A 23160-nucleotide genomic window follows, 5' to 3' on the forward strand; every position below is an offset into this window, starting at 1 on the left:
CCATCCCATTACTGGGTATATACCCAAAGGACTATAAATCATGCTGCTATAAAGACACATGCACACGTATGTTTATTGCAGCACTATTCACAATAGCAAAGAGTTGGAACCAACCCAAATGTCCAACAACGATAGACTGGATTAAGAAAATGTGGCACATATACACCATGGAATACTATGCAGCCATAAAAAATGATGAGTTCGTGTCCTTTGTGGGGACATGGATGAAACTGGAAAACATCATTCTCAGTAAACTATCGCAAAGACAAAAAACCAAACACCGCATGTTCTCACTCATAGGTGGGAATTGAACAATGAGAACTCATGGACACAGGAAGGGGAACATCACACTCCGGGGACTGTTGTGGGGTTGGGGGAGGGGGGAGGGACAGCATTAGGAGATACACCTAATGCTAAATGATGAGTTAATGGGTGCAGGAAATCAACATGGCACATGGATACATATGTAACAAACCTGCACATTGTGCACATGTACCCTAAAACCCTAAAGTATAATAAAAAAAAAATTATGGAAAAAAAAAGAAATGATGTCACAGAGTAATGGGCAAACAGTTCAGTGCAATAGAATAGAGAGTCTAGGAATGGCCCCTAAGTCTACAGAAGAAATTAATATGACAAAGGTAGCAATTTGACTCATTGAGAAAATGATAGTGTGTTATAATAGTTTATTTAATGAAAGGTGCTGGTATAACTTGACTGTTCATCTGAAAGTAAAGAAAGCCAGAACCTTATCTCATGCCATAAATAAAATGAAGTCTAGATGGATTTAAGGATATTTATATGGCCTTGGAGTCAGGGGACACTTTCCTTGATAAGCCACAAAATTCAAAAGATAAACAGGGAGTTATAGGGGGCGGTTCCAAGATGGCCGAGTAGGAACAGCTCCAGTGTACAGTCCCAGTGTGAGCAACACAGAAGATGGCTGATTTCTGCATTTCCAACTGAGGTACCGGGTTCATCTCCTTGGGGCTTGTTGAACAGTGGCTGCAGAACAGTGGGTGCAGCCCACTGAGCATGAGCCAAAGCATGGTGAGGCATTGCCTCACCCGGGAAGTACAAGGGGTCAGGGAATTCCCTTTCCTAGCCAAGGGAAGCTGTGACAGATGACAGCTGGAAAATCGGGTCACTCCCACCCTAATATTGTACTTTTGCAATGGTCTTAGCAAACGGCACACCAGGAGATTATATCCCGTGCCTGACTCAGAGGGTCCCATGCCCACGGAGCCTCGCTCATTGCTAGCACAGCAGTCTGAGATCGAACTGCAAGGCAGCAGCGAGGCTTGGGGAGGGGCGCCCACCATTGCTGAGGCTTGAGTAGGTAAACAAAGTGGCCAGGAAGCTCGAACTGGGTGGAGCCCACTGCAGCTCAAGGAGGCCTGCCTGCCTCTGTAGACTCCACCTCTGGGGGCAAGGCATAGCCAAACAAAAGGCAGCAGAAACCTCTGCAGACTTAAATGTCCCTGTCTGACAGCTTTGAAGAGCGTAGTGGTTCTCCCAGCACGGAGTTGGAGATCTGAGAACAGACAGACTGCCTCCTCAAGTGGATCCCTGACCCCCGAGTAGCCTAACTGGGAGGCACCCCCCAGTAGGGGCAGACTGACACCTCACATGGCCAGGTACCCCTCTGAGACGAAGCTTCCAGAGGAACGATCAGGCAGCAACATTTGCTGTTCAGCAATATTCGCTGTTCTGCAGCCTCCACTGCTGATACCCAGGCAAACAAGGTCTGGAGTGGACCTCCAGCAAACTCCAACAGACCTGCAGCTGAGGGTCCTGACTGTTAGAACGAAAACTAACAAACAGGAAATCCACACCAAAACCCCAACTGTATGTCACCATCATCAAAGACCAAATGTAGATAAAACCACAAAGATGGGGGAAAAACAGAGCAGAAAAGCTGAAAATTCTAAAAATCAGAGCGCCTCTCTCCTTCCAAAGGAACGCAGCTCCTCGCCAGCAATGGAACAAAGCTGGACAGAGAATGACTTTGATGAATAGAGAGAAGAAGGCTTCAGATGATCAAATTTCTCCGAGCTAAAGGAGGAAGTTTGAACCCATCGCAAAGAAGCTAAAAACCTTGAAAAAAGATTAGATGAATGGCTATCTAGAATAACCAGTGCAGAAAAGTCCTTAAATGACCTGATGGAGCTGAAAACCATGGCACAAGAACTATGTGACGAATGCACAAGCTTCAGTAGCCGATTCGATCAACTGGAAGAAAGGGTATCAGTGATTGAAGATCAAATGAATGAAATGAAGTGAGAAGAGAAGTTTAGAGAAAAAAGAGTAAAAAGAAACGAACAAAGTCTCCAAGATATATGGGACTATGTGAAAAGACCAAATCTACATCTGATTGGTGTATCTGAAAGTGACGGGGAGAATGAAAACAAATTGGAAAATCTGCAGGATATTATCCAGGAGAACTTCCCCAACCTAGCAAGGCATTCAAATTCAGGAAATACAGAGAACACCACAAATATACTCCTCGAGAAGAGCAACTCTAAGACATATAATTGTCAGATTCACCAAGTTGAAATGAAGGAAAAAATGTTAAGGGCAGCCAGAGTGAAAGGTTGGGTTACCCACAAAGGGAAGCCCATCAGACTAACAGCGGATCTCTCAGCAGAAACTCTACAAGCCAGAAGAGAGTGGGGGACAATATTCAAGATTCCTTAAGAAAATTATTTTTGGCCGGGCGCGGTGGCTCACGCTTGTAATCCCAGCATTTTGGGAGGCCGAGGCAGGTGGATCACGAGGTCAGGAGATCGAGACCATGGTGAAACCCCGTCTCTACTAAAAATACAAAAAAATTAGCCGGGTGTGGTGGCGGGCACCTGTAATCCCAGCTACTCGGAGAGGCTGAGGCAGGAGAATGGCGTGAACCCAGGAGGCGGAGCTTGCAGTGAGCCAAGATTGCGCCACTGTACTCCAGCCTGGGCGACAGAGCGAGACTCCATCTCAAAAAAAAAGAAAATTATTTTCAACCCAGAATTTCATATCCAGCCAAACTAAGCTTCATAAGTGAAGGAAAAATAAAATACTTTACACACAAGCAAATGCTGAGAGATTTTGTCACCACCAGGCCTGCCCTACAAGAGCTCCTGAAGGAAGCACTAAACATGGAAAGGAACAACTGGTACCAGCCACTGCAAAAACATGCCAAATTGTAAAGACCATTGATGCTAGGAAGAAACTGCATCAACTAATGAGCAAAATAACCAGCTAGCATTATAATGACAGGATCAAATTCACACATAACAATATTAACCTTAAATGTAAATGGGCTAAATGCTCCAATTAAAAGACACAGACTGGCAAGTTGGATAAAGAGTCAAGACCCATTGGTGTGCTGTATTCAGGAGACCCATCTCATGTGCTGAGACACACATAGGCTGAAAATAAAGGGATGGAGGAAGATCTACTAAGCAAATGGAAAACATAAAAAGGAAGAGGTTGCAATCCTAGTCTCTGATAAAACAGACTTTAAACTAACAAACATCAAAAGAGACAAGACCATTATATAATGGTAAAGGGATCAATTCAACAAGAAGAGCTAACCTAAATATATATGCACCCAATACAGGAGCACCCAGATTCATAAAGCAAGTCCTTAGAGACCTACAAAGAGATTTAGACTCTCACACAATGATAATGGGAGACTTAAACACGCCACTGTCAACTTTAGACAGATCAAGGAGACAGAAAGTTAAAAAGGATATACAGGAATTGAACTCAGCTCTGCACCAAGTGGACCTAATAGACATCTACAGAACTCTCCACCCCAAATCAACAGAATATACGTTCTTCTCAGCACCACATCGCACTTATTCCAAAATTGACCACATAGTTGGAAGTAAAGCACTCCTCAGCAAATGTAAAAGAACAGAAATTATAACAACTGACTGTCAGACCACAGTGCAATCAAACTAGAACTCAGGATTAAGAAACTCACTCAAAACCGCTCAACTACATGGAAACTGAACAACCTGCTCCTGAATGACTACTGGGTACATAACGAAATGAAGGCAGAAATAAAGATGTTCTTTGAAACCAACGAGAACAAAGATACAACATACCAGAATCTCTGGGACACATTTAAGGCAGTGTGTAGAGGGAAATTTATAGTACTAAATGCACACAAGAGAAAGCAGGAAAGATCTAAAATTGACACCCTAACCTCACAATTAACAGAACTAGAGAAGCAAGAGCAAACACATACAAAAGCTAGCAGAAGGCAAGAAATAACTAAGATCAGAGCAGAACTGAAGGAGATAGAGACACAAAAAAACCTTCAAAAAATCCATGAATCCAGGAGCTGGTTTTTTGAAAAGATCAACAAAATAGATAGACCACTAGCAAGACTAATGAAGAAGAAAAGAGAAAAGAATCAAATAGACACAATAAAAAATGATAAAGGGGATATCACCACCAATCCCACAGGAATACAAACTACCAGCAGAGAATACTATAAACACCTCTATGTAAATAAACTAGAAAATCTAGAAGAAATGGATAAATTCCTGGACACATACACCCTGCGAAGACTAAACCAGGAGGAAGTTGAATCCCTGAATAGACCAATAACAGGCTCTGAAATTGAGGCAATAATTAAGAGCTTACCAACCAAAAAAAGTCCAGGGCCAGAGGAATTCACAGCTGAATTCTACCAGAGGTACAAGGAGGAGCTGGTACCATTCCTTCTGAAACTATTCCAATCAATAGAAAAAGAGGGAATCCTCCCTAACTCATTTTATGAGGCCAGCATCATCCTGATACCAAAGCCTGGCAGAGACACAACAAAAAAAGAGAATTTTAGACCAATATCCCTGATGAACATCGATGCAAAAATCCTCAATAAAGTACTGGCAAACCAAATCCAGCAGCACATCAAAAAGCTTATCCACCATGATCAAGTGGGCTTCATCCCTGGGATGCAAGGCTGGTTCAACATACACAAATCAATAAATGTAATCCAGCATATAAACAGAAGCAATGACAAAAACCACGTGATTATCTCAATAGATGCAGAAAAGGCCTTTGACAAAATTCAACAACTTCTTGCTAAAAACTCTCAATAAATTAGGTATTTATGGGACGTATCTCAAAATAATAAGAGCTATTTATGACAAACCCACAGCCAATATCATACTGAATTTCTGGCCAGGGCAATCAGGCAGGAGAAAGAAATAAAGCGTATTCAATTAGGAAAAGAGGAAGTCAAATTGTCTCTGTTTGCAGATGACATGATTGTATATCTAGAAAACCCCATTGTCTCAGCCCAAAATCTCCTTAAGGTGATAGGCAACTTCAGCAAAGTCTCAGGATACAAAATCAATGTGCAAAAATCACAGGTATTCTTATACACCAATAACAGACAAACAGCCAAATCATGAGTGAACTTCCATTCACAACTGCTTCAAAGAGAATAAAATACCTAGGAATCTAACTTACAAGGGATGTGAAGGACCTCTTCAAGGAGAACTACAAACCACTGCTCAATGAAATAAAAGAGGATAAAAACTAATGGAAGAACGTTCCATGCTCATGGATAGGAAGAATCAATATCATGAAAATGGCCATACTGACCAAGGTAATTTATAGATTCAACGCCATCCCCATCAAGCTACCAATGACTTTCTTCACAGAATTGGAAAAAACTAATTTAAAGTTCATATGGAACCAAAAAAGAGCCTGCATTGCCAAGTCAATCCTAAGCCAAAAGAACAAAGCTGGAGGCATCACTCTACCTGACTTCAAACTATACTACAAAGCTACAGTAACCAAAACAGCATGATTCTGGTACCAAAACAGAGATATAGACCAATGGAACAGAACAGAGCCCTCAGAAATAATGCCACATATCTAAGCCAAAATTGACAAATGGGATCTAATTAAACTAAAGAGCTTCTGCACAGCAAAAGAAACTACTATCAGAGTGAACAGGCAACCTACAGAATGGGAGAAAATATTTGCAATCTACTCATCTGACAAAGGGCTAATATCCAGAATCTACAATGACATCTGACAAAGGGCTGATATCCAGAATCTACAATGAACTCAAACAAATTTATGAGAAAAAAAAACCCCATCAAAAAGTGGGCAAAGGATGTGAACAGACATTTCTCGAAAGAAGACATTTATGTAGCCAAAAGACACATGAAAAAATGCTCATCATCACTGGCCATCAGAGAAATGCAAATCAAAACCACAATGAGATACCATCTCACACCAGTTAGAATGGCGATCATTAAAAAGTCAGGAAACAACAGAACAACAGGTGCTGGAGAGGATGTGGAGAAATAGGAACACTTTTACACTGCTGGTGGGACTGTAAATTAGTTCAACCATTGTGGAAGTCAGTGTGGCGATTCCTCAAGGATCTAGAACTAGAAATACCATTTGACCCAGTGATCCCATTACTGGGTGTATACCCAAAGGATTATAAATCATGCTGCCATAAAGACACATGCACACGTATGTTTATTGCGGCACTATTCACAATAGCAAAGACTTGGAACCAACCCAAATGTCCAACAATGATAGACTGGATTAAGAAAATGTGGCACATATACACCATGGAATACTATGCAGCCATAAAAAATGATGAGTTCATGTCCTTTGTAGGGATATGGATGAAGCTGGAAACCATCATTCTCGGCAAACTATTACAAGGACAAAAAACCAAACCTATGTCCTCACTCATAGGTGGGAATTGCACAATGAGAACACATGGACACAGGAAGGGGAACATCACACACCGTGGCCTGTTGTGGGGTGGTGGGAGTGGGGAGGGACAGCATTAGGAGATATACCTAATGTAAATGATGAGTTAATGGGTGCAGCACACCAACATGGCACATGTATACATATGTAACAAACCTGCACGTTGTGCACATATACCCTAAAACTTAAAGTATAATAATAAAAAAGAATAATGAATAGAAACTATTTATTATTTTTGATGCAAGACTGTTTAATGCCTAGATCTTATTTTAAAAAAGAAATGACGGCTGGGTGCAGTGGCTCACGCCTATAATCCTAGTACTTTGGGAGGCCGAGGTGGGCGGATCACAAGGTCAGGAGATCCAGACCATCCTGGCTAACACGGTGAAACACTGTCTCTACTAAAAATACAAAAAATTAGGCGGGCGTGGTGGTGGGCACTGGTAGTCCCAGCTACTCTGGAGGCTGAGGCAGGAGAATGGCATGAACCCAGGAGGCAGAACTTGCAGTGAGCTGATATCGCGCCACTGCACTCCAGTCCGGGTGACAGAGTGAGACTGTCTCAAAAAAAAAGAAAAAAAAAAAGAAATGCCATTGATTATGGACACATTACTCTGTATAGTAAGCATTGTCATTGAGTTCTGTTCAAATCAGATGGTTTTAAGTTGAAATAAATTGTTGTTCAGAGCTCACAGAGTCGGCACAGATATTTTTATTCCCATTTTCAAGAGCCCTTTCAGAGAAATATATATCGATGTTAAAATTCCCAAGAGCAAAATTACATTGCATAATTTTAAAAGTTAGTGAAAAAATGTTGGGCTTTGATTAAGTGCCAAAACTCTTCATGATTTAAAATTTGGGAGTACTCACAAATGTTTTAAAAATAAAAATAGATTGCATTTGACAGTTTTAATTCAATTTTGCTTATATTGTTATTTAATGTGATTTTCCCCCCTTGCAGTTTCCGATCATGTGATCCTAACATATTCTCACTGTATAATTCAGGAACAGTATTACCAACAAGAAAATTGACTGTAGAAAATTATAAAGCAATGCTTGATTTCCTTCTTACAGCCAAAAAAAGAAAGGCCAACTTACCATCAGGTAAAATAAACATGTTAGTTTATTATCAAATTACCTCTAGATTTTTAGTCACTAAAAAACACAACACAACACACATACACATCGTGGACACACAAAGGTATACACCCAGTTTTCCAAAGGATCAGCAATTTAGTTGAGTTTTGATATTTTGTAGGAGATTCTTGTTTGCTCTATTTTAAAAAATTTCTATTTTCTTATGATATTATTGTATATATTTGGAAATATCTATTTTGTATTTTAACCTTAGCCAATTTGATTGTTCAGCAAATATAATGTTTTAAATTAAATATTCATAGCCTTTGGTGGTTCAAGATAGGTGGAGACTTGCTTTCAGGTGTTATGTTTTAGTGGAAGTAAGTTCCCAAGCAAATTCCATCAAACATTCTAATACAAGCAGGCACCCAAACTATCATGATAGCTGATTTTGTATTCAGGGGAATCTACCATTGCCCTAGGATTTTCAACCAGCATCTTGCAAGAAAGCTCATTCTAAGATGAATGAAGCCTTGTTATCTAGTCAGGTGACAGGGGACTCCAAAAGGTAGAGAGATGCAGGTAAACAGGGTTCTTTTTTTTTTTTTTTTGAGACGGAGTCTCACGCTATCACCTGGGCTGGAGTGCAGTGGCGATCTCGGCTGACTGCAACCTCCACCTCCTGAATTCAAGCGATTCTCCTGCCTCAGCCTCCCAAGTAGCTGGGATTACAGGCACGTGCCACCACGCCTGGCTAATTTTTTGTATTTTTAGTAAAGACGGGGTTTCACTATGTTGGCCAGGCTGGTCTCCAACTCCTGACCTTGTGATCCACCTGCCTCTGCCTCCCAAAGTGTTGGAATTACAGGTGTGAGCCACCACGCCCAGCCGAAAACAGGGTTCTTGATCAGGGTGTGCTCTGGAAACTGTAGTCTGACTAACCTAATTTCCACACCCCTTTCCTGCAAAGATGATGGAACCTGGACACTTTCTAACCAATGATATGGTTCATTTCACAAATAAAAATTTATTTCTAATACCTTTAGGCTCTTACAAACTCACTTATATAGACTTTTAGTAATGACATTTTAAGTGCTATGGGATTTATTGCCAACCAGAGTTCTTGGTATGCCAGTTAACTGCCCCAGGAGTGTTGATTTATGTTTGAGGTACTTGGCATGCTTTCGGATTTCTTCTAGGATATAGATTAGATTTCACAGGTATGTGCATATCATACTCTGTATAGTGAAGTATTTGAAGGTGAATTCCATAGCCATAGAAGTCTGATTGTTGAATATAGCTTGTAGTATATAGCTTCCTGAGTTTTTCTTTTTTTTAAACTGGCTCTCTACCTAAGACCTACCATGAAATTGGCAATAGAATATTTTGCTACCGACACTTACTATCTAATGCAGGGTTCTAAGAGAAAGTTGGTGGCAGGAGAAAGCCTTCTTTTTTATGCTACACTAGCAGGGGAATGCGTGGCCAAGGTTGCTGCACTGCCTAACTCCAGAGGTGCAGCTCACTTTCTGATATATGTGTCTTAGGAATGGCCTGTTTGGGAGGAAATGAAAGGACAGTAGTATTTTCTATTGTTCCCTTCAAAAAACATGTACATTCCTACTTCTGCATTGTTCCTTTTGCCATCGACTTTGTCTGAAATGACGTTCTCTGTATTTCTCCATATAGCTAAATCATGTCCATTCTTTAAGACCCAAATACCTCCTTCTCTAGAAAATTTCCCTGGTTCATTGTATCTTGGATAGTCTTGTCCTTTCTCCAAATTGATGTAGCATTTGTTATCTGAATTACTCATTTGATCCTTATCACCTACTGTGTTTTTTGGAACTTATTTCTATGTTTTTAATCATGTCATATTTTTGTACTGTAGATGCTGAAGAATTTTCTACATTTATTAATTCCATAATGAGTGATGAAAATATGTGCAAGACACAAACAGTTTATGACTCAGACTCTCAATCAGGTTCTAGTGCTAAAGAAAAGGACCGAGGAGCAAATTTGTGTGTAATGGATCATTTTATGAAAATCTTTTTATACTGCAGGAGAGCAATGGTAATGCAATCTTTCTTGTTTGCAATGTAGTAGACATAAATTTCAGCCCACCAACTCGGGCATGTAAGATACATTGTGTTTGTTTTCTTACTATACATAATTTTAGTTGTGACTTTGAGACCTCATCCTGCTGGGTGTATCCTAAGTCACTTTTGAGGTGTACCTGCAGTGATACTGAGGGCATGTGTTGTCCAATTGTCAGGCAGAGCAGGGAAGCTTCTTTGGTCATTGTCATCCATCCACCCAGAGCCCAGGTGTTCTTTGTCGCTGTTCATGCAGTTCCTATGAATATGCATGCACCTCTCTGCCGAGACATGGGGTTCTCTCATAATGCAAGAGGTTCCTCTATAGGGACTTGATCTCTCTTGGGGGTACTATAGATCTCTCTCTTCTTTCTAGGACAGGGAAAGATCTTTCTAGGCTACAAGAGAGCCCTGCCCTTGCCCCCGGTCTCCTTCTTCCCGTCACTTCCATGTTCTCTCAAATGCTTTTCTTTTTCTTCTTAAATATTATATGAGACACGATTAAACCCAGAATTGGAATTGTTAGCTACAAAGAAATCAGTTTCTTTTTTTCATAGCAGGAAGGGCATATACTTTAAACTCCTCAAGAGGTAAGGAGAAATCTATCCTTTCTAGATAAGAAAGGAAGACAGGTTCTCATATGCCCCATGGAGTGGACAGAGTGATTTTTACATAATGTAATGTAAACCTGGATCACCTGCTTTGACCATGAGCATCGAATCCTATCCTGGCCTCCAGCTTCAGGGTCCTGGAAAAGCTGGTCCTGAGCACTTTGCAGAACTCAGCTCCTCTTACTCTTGCTGTTGTTTAGCTCACTCCCATGGGTCAGCAGTCTTGAAAGCACTTAGTTTGTTCCATCGTCAGCCCTCAGTGTCACCTTGCTGTTCCCTGAGCCTCAAATGTTCTTCTCCACCCAACACCCTCACTGCCACTTTCACATGACTTGTTCAATATTCAGATGTTTGCTCAAATGCTACCTCATCAGAGAGGACTTCTTTCCTGACCACCCTGTCTAAAGCAACCTGTCCTGTAATGCTTTGTCAGGTTCCAACTAATTTCTGCTTTATTTTTCTTTATAAAACTTCTTATTGCTTGAAATTATGTTTTTATACGTCTACTTTTCTAGTGTCCATCTCCCGAAATGAATGTAAGCAGTATGAGGGCAGACCCAGTTTCCCTTGCTCGCTGCTGAATTCCCAGCACCTAGAACAATGGGTTAGCCATGCTGAACCCATGACTCCATTTCCTCATCTGTAAATTGGGTAAAATACTAGTACGTAGTGTACACTTACTTCATGGAATCTTTGTTCGAAGTAAATGAGATAATACATATAACAGTGTCTAACTCATGTAAGTGATACTAACAAATGATGTTAGTTATTTTTACTATTGACACATAATATTTGGAAAAAGATGAAGTTGTTCAGAGATCTGTAACCTTTGGAACTTTGGGGTCTTTTAAATTTTGTGTTTGTCATAGGTTCTTGCTCATCGTGGTGGCTATTGGACTCTGCTTCAGAACTGCTGTCGGGCCTTATGGAACTTTACTCAGGAACTACAAATTCTTCTTAAACAGGCAGTGGATCTTGATAAAACATTTCCTATTAGCCAAGATGGTTTCCTCTGCACCTCTGTTTTACCATTCTATTTGGGAGCAGAATTACTTATTGACATGTTAATACAACTACAAGATACCAATTCTATTAAGGTAAGGACACTTTGGTAATTATTTTTATTATATTCAGTTAAAAATATCATACTGTGCATCTTGGTATAAGTAGAAACTGATTTTTTTTGATTTCTCATTTGGTTTGTCTACATTTCATTTGCTTCTCATTATAATTTTGTTTACAATATATAACTTGCATTGATGTTAACTAACAATAGCTTAGCCTGAAAATTTAGCTGGTTATGGGGAAGGGAAAGTAACATGAACTGAACTCCAGCCCCTACATAAATTAGCCTTAATGCACTTAATCCTTATAACAATGTTTTGCCAGATAAAGAAATAGATTCCAAGGATGATCACCTAGCTTGAATAAAGATGTGATCGGCTGATCTTTATTCCACTACTTCTCTGTCCTGTTCTATTATTCTGGTCTACTAGAATTTACAGCCATTTAAAATTTATCACACTGTGGTTTAAAGCATAGAAATAAAATTGAAGTAATATAAATAGAATATAACCTAAACACATTGAAAATTAGTAAACACATACACACGTTGTGCCATGAGGCTTATAACATTTCTGGAGAAAAATATTTGGCAATGGCAGAAAAGACAAAGAGGGTAAATTATTAAGGTTTTTACACTTTATATAAAGTTGTACAATATTAACTCTAAGTGATAAGTTAAGGATGTATTTAATGGTCCCTTGAGTAACTAGTGAAAAAGAGACATAGCTGAAAAGTCAGCGAAGTAAAAGCGAAGACTAAGTAATGCTCAATTAACTCAAAAGAAGGCAGGGAAGAAGGAACAGAGGAACAAAAAACATGGGACAAAGAGAAAACAAGTAGAAAACATTCACTCTAACTCAATGATATCAATAACTATATTTACTATTAGTGGGTTAAAGATGCCAAATAAAGGGTAGAGATTCTCTGACTAGATAAAAAAGCAAGACACATATACCCGTCTGTCAAGAGAAGCACTCTGAATATAAAGAAACAGGTAGATTGAAAATAAAAATATGAAAAGAGATACACCATGAGAACAGGAAAGATAAAAAAGCTGATGAGTCTATATTGTTAGACAAGATAATATAAATCAAGGAGCATTATGAGAGATAAAGAAGGACATTTCGTGTTAAGAAGAACCTCAATCAATCAGGAAGACATACCAATCATAAATATGTATGCACCTAATAAGAAAAATTCAAAATACATTCTGGACATCCAAAGCTTGAAGAACTTCCTGGATGACACACATTGACGTGTCAGGAGGGTGACATGCCCTGATTCCACAGGGAGAGGGCGTGGCAGCTCTGTGCCAGGGACCCTCTCAGACTTCACCCCATGTACCTCTTCACTAGGCTGTTCCTGAGTTTTCTTTACAATAAAACTGTAATTGTAAGTACAGTGCTTTCAGTGAGTTCTATGAGTCATTCTAGTGAACTATCAAATTGAAGGGGCTATGGAAACCCCTGAATTTATAGCTGGTCAGTCAGAAGATTAAGTGACCTGTCACAACTGTGGTACAGTAAACCCAGGTGGAATGGAAACAGAGCACAAGTGCACATGGTGTGTTCACCGAGATGGGTCATATGCAAAGTCAAAAATAAGTCTTCAAAAGTGTAAGACTGAACTCTTGAAGAGTATGTTCTTTGACCATTACAGAATTAAATTATAAACGGATTGCCATAATATAGGAAGAAAAATCTCCAAATATCTGGAAATTAAATAATACAATTCCAAATACCCCATGAGTCAAAGAAGAAAACACAAGAGAAATTAGAGAATATTTGAAACTAATAATAACACATCAAAATGTATGGCATTCAAATGAAACAGGGCATTCCCATTAGAGGGAAATTTATAGCTTTCAATGCTTAATAGGAAAGAAAAAACATATAATATTAATTATCTAAGTGTTTATATATAGAAAAAGAAGAGCAAATTAAATCTAAACTAAAGAGAAGAAAGGAAATAATAAAAAGAAATAAAGGAAATGATAAGAGCAGAAATCAATTAGATAAATATAAAGCAAAAACAATAAAGTCAAAATTTGATCTTTTAAATTAAAAATTATTAAATCTAGTATACTCATAGAAATACTGATGAAGAACAAAAGTGAGAAAAGCACAAATTACTCATATTAGTAGTGGAGGAGGGATATAACTACAAATCCTATAGATATTAAAAAAGGGAATATGATCAATTTTTGTTAATAAATTTGATCACTTAGGTGAAATGGACATATTTATTGGAAAGCACAACTTAACAATCTGACACAAGAAGAAACAGAAAATATGAATTGCCCTAAATATACTAACAAGCTTGACTTCATAATCAGAAACCTTCACATAAAGAAAATTCCAGACCCACAATATTTCTTTGGAAAACTTGAGCAAACACACATGGAAGAAATAATAAATTTTATACCAATGATTTTTATTTGTAAAAATTTATGGGGTACATGAGAAAGTTTGTTACGTGTATACAATGGGTTGTGATCAAGCCAGGGTATTCAGGGTGCCCATCACCCAAGTACAGTACACTTTTGTGAAGTATTGCATTTATTCCTTTTATCTTACTGCTCCTTTAACTCACTTGTCTTCATCCTCTCCTCTCACCTGTAACCCCCACCCTTCCCAGTCTTTTTTATCTACCTTTCCACTGTTAACCTCCATATGTTCACATTTTTTAGCTGCCACATATATAAGTGAGAGCATACAATATTTGTCTTTTTGTGTCTGGCTCACTTCACTTAATTTTTTTTTTTTTTTTTTTTTTTTTTTAGAAATGAGACCAGCTTAACCCTAACAAATATCAACTGGAAAAGTATGAACTAATATCCCTCATGAACATAGATTTGTCAATTCATTGAAATCTCAGTGAAAATCCCAACAGGCATTCTTTGGGGTATAAATTGAAATTCATTTTAGAATTTATAAGCAAATGCAAAAAAATGTGAATGGCCCAAAAAAAATTTTTTTAAAAGAACAAATTTGGAGGATTCACTATATATGTGATATCAAGGCTTACTAAAGCTATGGTAATTAGGAGAGTATGATACTGACCTAAAGAGAGAAATATATCAATGGAACAAATAGAATCTGAAAATAGACCCATATATATGATTTTTTTTTTTTCCACCAAAGGAGTCAAAGCAGTTCAGAGGTTTCAAAAAGAAATGTCAACTCTAGGACCTAGATTGTTGCCTTTAAATACATTTATCGCTAAAGGAAACAGGGCTTCTTTGGAAAAAAAAAAAAAAGCTTGACTACCTTACCTCCTATGTGAACTATATTTGAGGATGACCAAATAGTTGATGAAGGGGAATTTTTCTTTACAAAAGTATCCAGGTAATAAATGAAGAAAGGATGTTGGAATTAGAATTACTAGGTTTCTGTAATTCTTAATGAATGAATTGGAGGATCAAGAGCACCTTATGGAGTATACTTGCCAAAAAACAGAAATCTAACTGGAATCAGATAGAATACTTACATTTATCCCACAATTTGTAGAAAATACAGTGGACAGAAGAACATTTTAAATGAAATTACAGGAATATCCTCAGTAAAATTCAGACTATGGGAACTCTACAGGAAAACAATCTGATTTTTTTAACAAAAAATTTAATAAAGGAGGAGATGAAATCTATAAATTAAAAAAGACAAGAGACATAACCAATTACAATGTTTGGACCTTATTTTAATCTAACACATACAGTTAAAAAAATAAAGCTGTAAGGCAATAAGGGAAATATAAACACTCTTCAGTATAATTATTCAATAATGATTTAAAGGAATTTCTGCTAATTTCTTTTTTTAGGTAGGATTATAGTATTGTGGCTGTGTTTTTGTATAACTAATTTTTATTTTTTAGAGATAAATACTAAAATATTTATAGATTAATATAATTTTGGGGATATAATTCAAAATAATGGGGGAAGTGGGTATGTCCTAAGAATTGATAATTATTGCAGCTGGTGGTGGGTACATGGGCTTCATTATATTATTTTCCCTACTTTTGTAAGTGTTAGAAATTTTCTTTAATAAAAGTTTTTAAAAAATCACACATGGCCCATACAAAGTCTTCAAAACTTAAAGAGTCTGGCCTTGGCTGTGCCAGAAACCTCAATCTCCATATGCTATTTTGATCTCCAAATGTCAGTCTTGTTTATTTCTCAGTGTTGTTTATTTCTCAATGTTGCCAAATTTAGGAGGTCAATAGACAATTCTCTTTTTTTCCCCCACTCTTTTGGATTGGGATCAACTGAGAGATGGGTGCTGAACAAGGCAATTGAGATAAAATATCAGCTTTGTTGGTTTTTTTTTTTTTTTTTTTTTTTTTTTTGAGATGGAGTTTTGCTCTTGTTGCCCAGGCTGGAGTACAATGGCATAATCTCGACTCACCACAACCTCCACCTCCTGGCTTCAAGCGATTCATTCTCCTGCCTCAGCCTTCTGAGTAGCTGGGATTACAGGCATGCGCCACCACACCCAGCTAATTTTGTATTTTTCATAGAGACAGGGTTTCTCCATGTTGGTCAGGCTGGTCTCAAACTCCCGACCTCAGTTGATCTGCCCTCCTCAGCCTCCTGAAATGCTGGGATTACAGGCTTGAGCCACCATGCCCGGCCCTCAGCTTCGTTGTTGAATAACACTATATTAGATAATGTAATAACTACAGAGGACTTCTCTGTCCTTCATCCCAGAAATAAGGCATAGGCATGACTAACTGATAGTAGATCTGTGCTCCTAGAAGACTTACTGTAGAATCAGTGAATTACAGGGATTGAGCTCATAAGTAAAATGTCAACTACTTTTTAAAAGTATGTCCCATGTGCCCCAGCACTGTGCTGAGGATGCAAATTCATGTAAGTCATTGGTGCTACACCTGCTATTCATACCTACACAGCCTGACTTCAGGTATGCATACTGCATTTCATAGCCCGATGACCTCCAAAGTCTCTTCTAACTTCAAGGACTACAGCTTTTGTTAGAAGGGATGTTTATCCTCTACTTTTGTTGATACTTCCCACCCGTGTGTATAGGTTACTTTTAATGGTATTATTGGGATGAGAAGGCTGGACTTGAGTTACCCAACTGTTTTGGGCTATAATCTGGCCCTTATATGGATCTAAGAGGCTTTGTTTTGCCTTAAGAATTTCCAGAGGTATACACAAATGTGTCAGGAACTCATAGGACATGCACACTATTGTTAACAGTAACTCTTTAGGCAAACAGAGGGTCTCCTTGATGCTTTCCTCCTCCATAGGTGTGACATTTGCATCTAGGAATGGACATATTATTGTATAAATTAACGAATGTAACCAATGTATTAGGGAACTTCATTATGTGTTTATACTAAAGTCTGTTTTTTCCTAAAAATCTTACCATAATTGATTTCATATCCTTACTTAAATGGATAGTGACTGTATACCAAGAACTATAGACGGTAATCTGTGTTGTCCAATATGGTAAACATTAGCCATATGTCGCTATTTAAATTTAAACTTGAATGAATGAAAATTAAACGAAATTAAAAATTCAGTTGCACTAATCACATTTCAAAAGCTTGGTAGCTGCAGATTTCTAGTGGCTATAGGGAACGATAATGAACAGCACAAATATATAGCATGTTTCCATCATCACAGCAAGCTTTACTGGATAATACTGCATCAAATTATCAAGCTTTGACTTGCATAAGAAAAATATTTTTCTTTTCAGTTGAGTTCTTTTCCATGTTACATTTTTATCACATTCAGTTTTCAGAAAAAATATGGAGTAAAATCTGAAATTACACATTTTTTTTTTCACTGTGCTACTTGCAGCCTATTGAAGACAATGGAGAATTCAGTGTTCCAAGTTGTTATGGGAATATTAAAAATGACAACGGTGGTTCTAGTCTTACCTTTGAGCATCCTTTGGATGATGTAAATGTGGTTGATTTGAAATGGATCCACGACTTTGTATTAAAATCTCTGGAAGTTTTATATCAAGTGGAAAAATGGGAAACACTAGTATCTCTTGCCATTCAGTTCAATACAGTTTCACAGTAAGTACTGCTGTAAGGGCAATTAAAAGTAGCAGACTTCATTGAAAAAAAAAAGTCTTTTAATTAATGTTTTCTTTTTAATATATTCTTTACCCCTGTCTAGTGAGAGGTATACAGAACAAGTGACGCCACTTCTGGTGTATGCACAGCGCCAGCTTCTGCTGAGAATACACAAGTTCAAGGGCCCAGATATTACCCAGCAACCTTGTGCAAGGTATGAGGCTGAATATGGAGAGAAGGTAAGTTTAAGTTAGTTCTATTATTCATGCTGTTGTGATTTCTAATTAGTCCACATATAAAATACAAAGATTTAGAAGTCAGATAAATCTTATTATTCCTGCTTTATATTTCTACTTATTGGCATTTATCATTCAAATCAACAAACATTATTGAGAGCCTGCAGTCAAGGCAAACAGGAACTAAGTCCCTGTCCATAAGAAGTTCATATCAGGCCAAGACTAACTTGGCCATAAAGCACAATGGGGATGGTGTCTAGAGCCCATAATACTTTTTTTTCGTTTTTGTTTTTTTTAGATGGAGTCTCACTCTGTCACCCAGGCTGGAGTGCAGTGGTATAATCTCAGCTCACTGCCACTCCACCTCTTCCTTAGTGTGTTAATTCAGTCTGTGGCTCTAAGTACATCTCTATGATGATGACTTTTAAAATTATATCTCCACTGTAGATCTTTTTCCTAAATTTTGTGTTGATATATCTAACTGCCTGTATCAGCCAGGGTTCCATCAGAGGAGCAAAACTCGTAAAGACAGGGCTATTTTATCTCTGGAGGGGAAGAAATAAATTCAGTGTCTCCCACTGTGCCCTCAACATGATTCTGACACCAGATGTGTGGGGATTTCTCCCCACCACTAAGCAGGAAATCAGTTCTGCAGTGGACCCCAGCTGGGTGTCTTTCTTTTTTTGAAACAGAGTTTCACTCTTGTTGCCCAGGCTGGAGTGCAATGGCACGGTCTTGGCTCACTGCAACCTCCGCCTCCCAGAGGTTCCTGGGTGTCTTTCAATTCAGTTTCTACACAATCTACCTGGAGAAGCATCAGATCCCAGAGGTTGGGGGTTCTGCCCCGATTTCCAGTGTTGATCTTAACACCTCCTGGGTTCAAGGGATTCTCTTGCCTCAGCCTTCTGAGTAGCTGGGATTACAGGTGCCTGCCACCATGCCTGGCTAATTTTTGTATTTTTAGTAGAGATGGGGTTTCACCATGTTGGCCAGGCTGGTCTCGAACTGCTGACCTCAAGTGATCCTCCCACCTCAGCCTCCCAAAGTGCTGGGATTACAGGCGTGAGTCACTGTAATCTAGAGCCCACAATACTTTCAGGGGCCCACTAAATGTTTTAATTTCTTTTAAAATAAGAAAAAAATAACTTTCAGGGCAAAGAAAATGTTTGAATTTCTACTTTCATATTCTTGTATTTACAACAACATGATTATAAAATATCATTTTTAATATTTTTCAATGGAGAAATAGACTCATGAAGGCAAAAGTACCCAGGGCCCTTGAAAGTCATGGTATATCTTGAATCAGGCAGAGAAAAGAGATAAGTACATTCTTCCATTGACTAGTTTAACAAAGTGCATTGACTACCCAGTCAGACCCATTGCATACAGTTGTACTGTGTGTGACCTGCCCAAGGGCCCCTGGCATATGTAGGGCCTGAAAGCCAGCCCCTCCTTGCCACACCAGCCTATGTGCTTGAGGTGTTGCATCCAGCCAGCAAAGGCTCCATTTTCTTCTTCTCACAAAGGTTCCTTATGGCCCAGTGGTAGCCTTGCCTCCTGCATATTCTATGTGGTGAGAATACAGTTCTGAGTTCCTGCTTCATAAAGTTTAATTTCAGAGGGTTGGAAATAGGGCCAGAAAATAAACATGTAAACAGAAGAGTAGAAAGACTTATAATCATTATAAGGTCTCTGAAGAAAATAAGTCAATGGACTAGAGATGAACTGGGTGAGAGATGGTAACTTTAGTAAGGGTGATCTAGAACACCTCTTGGAGATGATGGCATTTGATGAGAGGGACCAGCCATACAGTGATCTAGGGGAAGAACATTGTAGCCCAAGAGAAGAAGAATGGCCCATGCCCTGCAGTGGGACGGAAAGAAGGCCTGTACAGCTGAAGTGTAGCAAACAAGGGGCATGGGAGAAAGAGGAGGCTGCTCCTTCCAAGGATTTTTTGTTGCTTCTTCCTCTTCTCCCCAGTGTCCCAGTGTGAGTGTGTCCTAAGACTCTGTTCTTGGACCGCTTTTCTTCTCCATCCACATACTCTCCCATAGTGAGTTAATTTGGTCTGTGTGTCTGAGTACCATCTCTATGATGATGAATTTTGTAATTATATCTGCACTCTAGATCTTTCTCCTGAATTTTGTGTTGATATATCTAACTGCCTAGATCAGCCAAAGTTCAACCAGAAGAGCAAAACTAGTAAGACAAGTCTATCTTATCTCTGGAGGGGAAAAAATAAACTCAGTGTCTCCCACTATGCTCTTACAACATGATTCTGACACCAGATGTGTGGGAATTTCTCCCCACCACTAAGCAAGAAATCAGTTCTGCAGTGGATACCAGCTGGGTGTCTTTCAATTCAATTTCTATACAATCTACGTGGAGATAGCATCAGACCCCAGAGGTTGGGGGCTCTGTTCTGACTTGCAATGTTGATCTCAAGCCCCAGATTGTGACTTGTGCTTCATGACTGACAGGCGACAAATTAGGGTTCCTATGACCCACTCCTTGGGTTCGATTAATTTGCTAGAGTGGCTCACAGAACTCAGAGAAACACTTGCTTACATTCACCAGTTTATTATAAAGAAAATTACAAAAGATACAGATGAAGAGATACATAGGGTGAGGCAGAGGGGAAGGGGCACAGAGCTTTCATGGATCCACCACCCTCCGGGAACCTCCACATGTTCAGCTATCTGGAAGCTCCCTAAACCCAGTCCTTTGGGGTTTTTTTTTTTTTTATGGAGGTTTCATTATGGAAGCATAATTGATTAAATCATTGGCCATTGACGATCAGCTTAACCTTTCACCCCTCTCTTCTTTGCAGAGGTTGGGGAATAGGGCTGAAAGTTCTTATCCTGCCGTGGTCTTTCTGGTGAGCAGCCCCTATCCTGAAGCTACCTAGGGGCTGCCAGCCGTGGATCAACTTATTAGCATACAAAAAGATACCACTTTGGAGATTCCAAGGATTTTAGGAGTTGTATGTCAAGAAACAGGGACAAGACCAAATATATATTTTACAGTATCACATCTGTCTAGCTAGCTGGCTAGCTGGCTATCCATCAAAGGATTTACTACAAGAATTCGGCTTATATGATTGTGGAGGCCAGCTAAGCAAGCTTCAAATCCATAGGGCAGGCAGTCAGGATCATGAGCAGGAAGGAACCCCAGATGAACAGAGGCTGTTACTCATAGGCAGTCAGTGAGGGAAGATCCAGCCAGGAGAGGACAGTTGTAGAAGAAGCTGCTGCTGGTGTTTGAAGTCCTGGAGACTGCGGGCATGTCAGACTCATCTGCTTAGGTCAGGTCCGCTAAGAGTAATCTCCCTTGTTTAAAGTCAATTTAATTAGTATCTGCAAAACCCCTTCACAGTAGCCCCTAGTTTGATTGAATAATTGGGGTGAAGTGTGTGTATGCCAGAAAGTAGATGCTTCCCTCTCTTTCCTCCTCATAGTTTAGCCGTAACCAAGTTGATCCATTAAAAAACCATCACACTGCCCAATCATCATCATTTCTTAGATGAGGAATACAATTTCTAAATTTAGCACATGTCAAACAAACCTGTTCTGCTAAGTCTTCTTCAGTCAATGACAAGCCTCCTGTCCTGGCTGCCAGACACCTTGAAGACACCCCTGCCTCCTCTCTTGCTCTCACACCCACTTCCAACTGGTTACCAAGAGCTCTACCCTCAAAATACAATCCAAATTGGAGCACTGCTCACTACCTCCAACACTCCGTCTTTAGTATACTATAGAATGCACCTCACTATTTGTTTTTTATCCAAACCCTTGTTGTATTTGCTTGGGTTAATGCAGTGACTTCCTAATCACCCTGAACCCCACTTTCAGCCTATAATATATTCTTTTTGTTGTTGCTGTTTTGAGATGGAGTCTCAGTCTGTCGCCCAGGCTGGAGTGCAGTGGAGCGATCTTGCCTCGCTGCAACCTCTGCGTGCTAGGTTGAAGCGATTTTCATGCCTCTGCTTCCTGAGTACCTGGGATTACAGGAGTGAGCCACCACACCTGGCTGATTTTTGTATTTTTAGTAGAGATGGAGTTTCACCATGTTGACCAGGTTGGTGTTGAACTCCTGACCTCAGGTGATCCGCCTGCCTTGGCCTCCCAGAGTGCTGGGATTACAGGTGTGAACCTCCACGCCCAGCCGGTATCTATTCTTAATGCAGCAGATACAATCACCTTTTAAACCCCAAGTCAGGTTCTGTCACACCTCTGTTTAAAACCCTATGGTGGCTTCCCACCCTATTCAGAGTAAAGTGAACATCTTTATCACGACCTTAATATAACTTATCCTATATAACATATCCCCCTGATCTCTCCAGTAACTCCTATCCTATTACTCCATGGCAGGTTTTCACCGCACTGTTGTGTGATCTGTTCCCGCCTCAGGGTCTTTGCATTTGCTGTTGCCCCTACTTGGAGTGCTGCTCCCCAAACATCCACATTGAATCCCTCACTTTTTCCCAATCTTTGCTAAATTTTACATTCTCTGTAAGGCCATTCCACACTACCGCATTTACAACTATGTGCCTTTTTGCTCTATGTCTCTCTAGAGCATTTGCAATTCTTTAATATACTATATAATGTACCATACTATTTGTTTATTATCTGTCTTCTCTCACTAAGATGTTTCACAAGAGTAAGAGTTTTTATTTTGTTCTCTGCTACATCATCCCTTCTTCTTGTAACAGTGTTTGGCACATAATAGGTGTTCAGTAAAGATCCGTTTAATGAAGCTGGAGAAATAGAAAAGACTAGATCAAGTAGGGCCTTATGAGGTTGTGGGAAGAAATTCGTATTTTATTAGGCTGCATTTACATCTCATTATAAAAGTACTACCCACAAGGGACAATAAAGAAGAAGCACCTATATCAGACTGGGGTTCCAGGAGGACTGTATTTTGAGTGATAGGTTAGTTCAAGGGATGGGAGTGAAGAAATGGAGAGAAGAGGGTCTTGGGCCTTTTAAAATAATTTTTGTCTTTTTAAAACTTGTTTGTTTTCAGATATTTTATTATCTTAGGACTCATACCTGTTAGAAAATAAATTATCAAAATATTACAGAGGAAGTTAGCTCTGAAAAACTTCACCAGGGAAATTAAAATTGCATTAATTATAAGTAGGGTGGAAAAATCTGCCATTGGGAAAGCAGATTATTTTTTAACTTATATAATGGAAGATATATTTAGACCAGCGAATTTATAGAATATTAGGAAATCATATTCTAATTGCTCTACATAATTTGCCTAACGTTCTTCCAGCTGTGC

At 39.1% G+C, this 23160-nt stretch overlaps 1 protein-coding gene across 1 annotated transcript in view; it reads left to right on the forward strand.

The window, feature by feature from the left end:
- CFAP54 (cilia and flagella associated protein 54) overlaps positions 1-23160 on the forward strand; it is a 378083-nt gene that overhangs the window by 142628 nt on the left and 212295 nt on the right. Inside the window, exons 27-32 of the mRNA XM_058425781.1 lie at positions 6635-6726; positions 7706-7848; positions 9713-9894; positions 11398-11625; positions 17415-17638; positions 17742-17877. Of these exons, the coding sequence (XP_058281764.1) occupies positions 6635-6726; positions 7706-7848; positions 9713-9894; positions 11398-11625; positions 17415-17638; positions 17742-17877 (1005 nt within the window). The remainder of the gene's footprint in view (positions 1-6634; positions 6727-7705; positions 7849-9712; positions 9895-11397; positions 11626-17414; positions 17639-17741; positions 17878-23160) is intronic.

Source organism: Hylobates moloch, unplaced genomic scaffold, assembly GCF_009828535.3.
Source record: "Hylobates moloch isolate HMO894 unplaced genomic scaffold, HMol_V3 SCAFFOLD_12, whole genome shotgun sequence".
Classification (NCBI taxonomy): Eukaryota; Metazoa; Chordata; class Mammalia; order Primates; family Hylobatidae; genus Hylobates; species Hylobates moloch.